General features: G+C 41.1%; 1 protein-coding gene across 1 annotated transcript in view; it reads right to left on the bottom strand.

The window, feature by feature from the left end:
* Positions 1–818: 818 nt before the first annotated feature.
* crb2a (crumbs cell polarity complex component 2a) overlaps positions 819–6,000 on the bottom strand; it is a gene marked incomplete at both ends in the record, with an annotated part of 43,686 nt that continues 38,504 nt past the window's right edge. The window contains 2 exons of the mRNA XM_083930260.1: positions 819–1,040; positions 2,721–2,847. Coding sequence (XP_083786386.1) covers positions 819–1,040; positions 2,721–2,847 — 349 coding nt within the window. The remainder of the gene's footprint in view (positions 1,041–2,720; positions 2,848–6,000) is intronic.

Raw genomic sequence — 6,000 nt, 5'->3', positions numbered from 1 at the left:
TACATCTTACTGCTTTTTCCTGACGTACTGTTGTTTACATTCAGACCAACATTGACAAGAAGCTAATAAGTAGCAGTGTGTGGGCACCCTGTGCTCTACGACACCACTGCAGTCTTCTACCGGGACAAAATAAAAAAAGAGGAGGCGTAGGTGAAGGTCAAAGAGGAGGTGGGTGGAAAGTTTTGAAGCTTTCCGTGGCTTGTTTTACTATGTTGCTGACCGTGTTTCTCTATGAAATGTTAGCATCAGTTAGCACTTGCTGGGAAATACCCCCCCCCCCCCCCCCTCCAAGTGCGAATTATGCAAATTACATGAAAGATATGAATAGTCCAAAAATGATCAGGCGTGATACAAGCGTCTGAAGGGATTGTATTCGCCTGGTGTGAACACACAGTAATGATGATGCTTTCCTAAGGATGTAACCCAGTCTCCAGCAGGACCACAGATGTACCATGATCCTTTGATCATGAAAACACCAGAAGCCACGCTTCACTGTGCCATGATTCTTTAAAGAAAGCCCTTAAGTTCCCCTCTCTGCACTAGTTAGGACTATAAAAACAGGCCAAGGCCCTGCCATAGACAATCTACAGTGTGTCCAGTTATACAATAGGAGGATTTGGGGCTGTGCCCTCAGATGTCTTTCATCAGAAACAGAGCACCTACATGGTTAACACATTTCATTAAATGAAATGACAGAGCAGCAGCACTGGGTCACTCCCTGGTCACCACCAGGAGGGGCCTTTATCAGTCCAGCCCAGCTTTTCAGAGGAGTTCTGTGCACCTGCCTGCAGTGCTCAGATCATCCCTCATCTTTTTTGTCAGATGAGTCTTTCCTCTGGTGGGACTTTGAGCATGCTGTCCATTTCAAGCCGAGCTCCAGCCACCTCCTGAGCACTGGGACTGTACGCACCCTCCGACTGGCGCTTCTTCCTCGCCGTGAGCACCATGAAGGTCAAGCCAATGATCACTATCAACACGCAGAAGCAGAGCAGTGGAATGGCTACCACCAGCCAGGGGATTCCTTGTTTGTGGGCTTGTTTCTGCAACAACACAGAGCGTAGAGATTATGAAAATGTCATGTTGAGCTATTAGAAAACAAACTACATGAAGTAGGTCAAGTGCGACACAAATGAAAGGGGGGTTTCTTACACAGACAATGATGATCAGCAGGCTTAAAAAAAAGGGCTTCACATTTTCATATTAATCCATATCAGTGAATCATGCATATAATAGTCCCATACACTGGGAGAAAGGGAAGATGGAGAGAAGAACTGGGGCTGAGGAGACTTTAGATGAAGACCCTTAAAATGATGATTTACTAATACAACAGTTCAGTAAAATGATGGTTTACTAATATAACAGTTCAGTAAAATGATGATTTACTAATATAACAGTTCAGTAAAATGATGATTTACTAATATAACAGTTCAGTAAAATGATGATTTACTAATATAACAGTTCAGTAAAATGATGATTTACTAATATAACAGCTCAGTAAAATGATGATTTACTAATATAACAGTTCTGTAAATGATGATTTATTAATATAACAGTTAAGTTCTGATTTATGGTGGAATGGTATGAGTTGCATACAGGCAAAAAAAATCACTTTAGTTTAGAAACTTTTTATCATCATTAAAAAAACTTCACTATCTGACATGCTTTTCAGTTTCAGTTTAAATAAATCTTATTATAAGTCTGTATTCTTACATGTGTGGGCTGTTCACCTGTTTAACAGAGTTTCTGAAGAAAATATCATTGATACTTTTTTTTAGCCTTTTTATTAGAAAGGACGGACAGGAAATGGGATGAGAGAGAGAGGCAGGTCGGAGTCAAACCTGGGGCTGCTGCCTCAAGGATCTTCAGCCTCTTTACATGGGGCGACTGCTCTAACCACTGTGCCACCAGCCGCCCCGATTGCTTAATATTTTACTGACAAATTACAGGTTGCTTAATATTTTACTGACAAATTACAGGTTACAGTCAATATTTAGTCTACGTAGATATATTTATACATTTCCCTCAGCTCTCCAAGTTTCCTCCATGTGACGTGTGCTGCTACCTAATACCAAGGGCTGAGGGGAGGTGAAGGAGGGCTTGTTGAACAACTAATGAAATGCAGCATATGGGTAAGAAGCGAGACAGTGCCACTTAGTCATTTCCTGTTTCCGTGTCACATGTTTCTCCACTGCCCCGCCTCTTTAAGAACAGCAGCAGGTCCTGAGTCTATTGATTTAATGGGAGAATGAACGTGAACATATCTCCAGAATATTCTAACACTAAAATGGTATTTTTCATCCGCATTGTAAAATCGTTCATCAAAAGTGCATCAATTTGGGCATTTTTTTGACAGCGGGTCAGCTGTAAAACTGTCAGGGAGTATTGGAACAGTCAGGGACCACAGTGAGCTATTAGATGAAGAGTTGCAGCTGAAAGGCAGCACACCTCCAACTTCTCAGCCAGGTAACCAACTGCCTTCACTTTAGTTGGTTGCAGAATGATGGAAAATTTTACCTGACTTCTTTATCAAAACGACAATACTTTGTTTTGACCTGTGGTATTAAACTGCATTTGCTGCTATACACTTTACGGTCCCACGTCTAAAAACAATCACCATTTTGTTTTGTACTATAATCTCCACGACAAACAGCTCAGTGCCCGTTGTATCTAATTCTGTTACTATGGTATAAAACTAAAGAAGGCAAATATAACAAACATACGTTAGTGTCACAGATGGGGCCGCTGTAGGCAGGCGGGCATTCACACACAAACATGTTGAATCGATCCAAACAGGAGCCTCCATTTCGACAGGGGTTTGACTCACACTCATCAATCTCCAACTCACACCTGCAAGACAGAAAACACATGAAGGTGTGGGTGCAACCGGCATCCCAAAGATGATTGTTCATTTCTGGATTAACGTGAACTTTCAGTTTGATTATGAGAAGACCTCAGCCTGATCCCTGAAAGGGAAAGACTAGGCCCAAAAGCCTGGCAGCATTTGTCCCTAAGGGCATGGTCACAGACAAAGGCCTGCCATGCAACTCTCCCCCAATAGGTCACACCCAGGTGGGTGAGGGACCCCCAAACTGTTAGTCCATTGGCTAACCTGACCTTTGATGATGACATCACCAGTGTCTATAAAACTGTAGGATACCTCCTGCTCACTCTCTTCCTTGGACTCTTTCTTCGAATCTCCATACTCAACTCGACGGTCTCCTGCTGGATCCAGGGACCAGCTGCCCGCTGTCCCTAGGCCCTGAACATGGCCTGTATGGAGTAGGATCACCAGCCACCTTAACCAACCGGTTACCAACTCAACTGAGCAGAACAAAGAGCGATCTGAGTCCTCTTTTGTCTAAGAGCAACAACCAAGACATCTCCCATCTCATGGACTGGTAACTTAACACCAACTGGGCATTACTACATCTTATGAGACTGTATGAACGGCTAAGCATAGAACTGTGACTTTGGTATAACCTGAATAATAACTCCTGAGATCTTCAGCCTGCTGGCTTTTGTGTAACTTAATGTTCACACCTTTTCTGCAGGGGTCCAAGCCCTCACCCTTCCTCCCTCTCTCACACACACACGCACGCATGCACGCACGCACGCACGCACGCACGCACGCACGCACGCACGCACGCACGCACGCACGCACGCACGCACGCACGCACTTAGCCTTAGCTAGTTCATTGTGTGTTTTGTTTGTTGCATTTATTAATTTGTTAATTAATGTTTGTGTTTACCATATGTCTGTTTATTTAATATTACACAAAGATGAATGAGCCAGCCTCTACTAAGAAAAGAACTTTTAAATCCTTCAACTGATTAAACTATTATATTTATCGGTGTTCAACCCTTAATTAGTAGTTTAATATATTTAATGAGACTTTTATATTAGTTGTCACTCCTATGACGGTGGTGCCCCGAGGAACTCTGGTTTAACTAGAGTAATTTTTATTATTATCTTTGATAATTATTGGTGATATCGTTAATCAAGTAAATATTAGCTAAGTTTATTGAGAATACTCAATCTCATAATCTGAACGTGAGTCGAGGCCGTATATTTAATTGGCTCTCCGTGTGAAGTTTTTAATGAATTAAAGTTAATAATCTTTAATTTTCTTTTTCAAATATTTCATTTGATAGTCACACTTTTGATCCAATTAATCCTAAAGTACCTACAAAGGGCATGAACATACTGGGCGAACATTAAAGGTTGAATATGTAGAATCTCTATTAAAAGCTATATATTTAAAATAAAAGCATTGCTTTTCTATAAAAAAATATATTTAGTCTGAATTAATATTAAAAAAATTTTGACGCGTTGACAATGACTTTCTGTCCCGTTCTGTTTCCATTGTAGCAGCCAATAGCGTTGGGCGTTGCTGGTTGCCAGGGTTGTCTGGTGTTGGGTGCAGCTACTGTAGGCTGGCACTGGGTGAAATGGAGTTTGCCAATCCTGCAGCTGCTTCGGAGCCTCAGTGAAGGGGGCGTTATTTGCCCCAGCAGCTGAGTGAGTGGAGACGGGCAAAAACCAGAGTCAATATAGGCCGAGCATTCATTCCATGGACTGAGAGAAAGGAGTTCAACGGCATTAAAACTCACGTCCAAATGGCTACGTTTTCTCCTTGTTCGCATCACTTTCACCTTTACTCAGCTGGAATGGCTAATGCTAACACTAACTGTCAGTCAAGCTCCTCTTGCTTTTATTGTGCGATTTGCTGGAGGGGATGGGTTCAAACAGGCTCAAACAGACCCAATTAATCCATTAAAGACCACTCAAAGAAAGAGTTCCAGTTGAAGACTGGCTAGTGTTAAATATTCTTGTCAAATTAATTGATTAGTCCAAATTAGTCGTTACTAGCGTTGCTTTCGTCAATGAAAATTATGACGAAATATTGTCGTCAACAAACCTTTATCATGTGAGGAAAACTAGACGAGACGCAACGTAAATGCTGGTCATGTGACAATAACTATAATTAAATATATAATGCAATGCTGTTGACAAATAAAAACGAGACTAAATGTGGTTTACAAAAAACTATGCTAAAATGTCTCTTCATTTTCGTTGACCAAAACGAGGCGAAATAACGTTGTTTTGTCTCATTTAGTCACGTTATCACTATTATTTTGCAGTTTTTCTGTTTCCTGTGTCTCGCGTCTGGGTGACGTCACTTCTTCAATCCCTACACGCGGCACTATTTAGATTCAGAAGATGCAGCTGCTGTGGGTCAGCGTTAACGACAACTAAGAAAGAAAAATGAGAATAAAGTCTGACACCAAGAAAGGGACCGATGGGCGGCCAGCGGGGGGTCGTCTTTGTCAGAATAAGAAGAAAAGACATTTGGAAAAGAAAACGGAATGTGTTGTGAAAAAAGATTGGGAGAAATGAGGCCACAAAATCAAAGGAAAAAAAACACCACGAATCTCAAGAGACATCTCAGGGGATCCTATAATGACATTTAGGTAAGTCAAGACATTGACCTAACGATACTCTATGTTTTAGAAAGCTCATGCGACATGATGCCAACTCATGAGGCTAAGGTTAATGTGTCGGATTTTAACACTAGCTTTAGACGTTAGCCACTGGAGCTGAGAACAAATGTGTGTGACTAGCCTGTGTGTGTGTGTGTCTGTGTGTGTGTGTGTGTGTGTGTATATTTGTTTGAGTGAGAGTGTAAAGTGGGTTTTTAGTTCCTACCTGACTGACTGACTGTGCAGTAAACATCCCGTTGTTGGCCAAATACTTTCACCAGTTTTGTTATTCACACTGAACTGAATTTGGCATCAACATGACTTTGAATAACTTATTCTAGACCCGATCATGCATGTAAACAAAAGATATTTGGGTTTATGGGTTTGGCTAAAAGAAAAAGTTGGTTTCGTCAGTACTACTTGGTACTTTTATAATATTGATTAAATATAATTGCATTACTAAAAAGAGACGAATATTAAATTTTCTTTGACTAAAACTAGACAATTGTCATGGACAAT

This window comes from Echiichthys vipera (genome assembly GCF_963691815.1).
Source record: "Echiichthys vipera genome assembly, chromosome: 16".
Classification (NCBI taxonomy): Eukaryota; Metazoa; Chordata; class Actinopteri; order Perciformes; family Trachinidae; genus Echiichthys; species Echiichthys vipera.
This window is presented reverse-complemented; position numbering and strand designations above follow the sequence as displayed.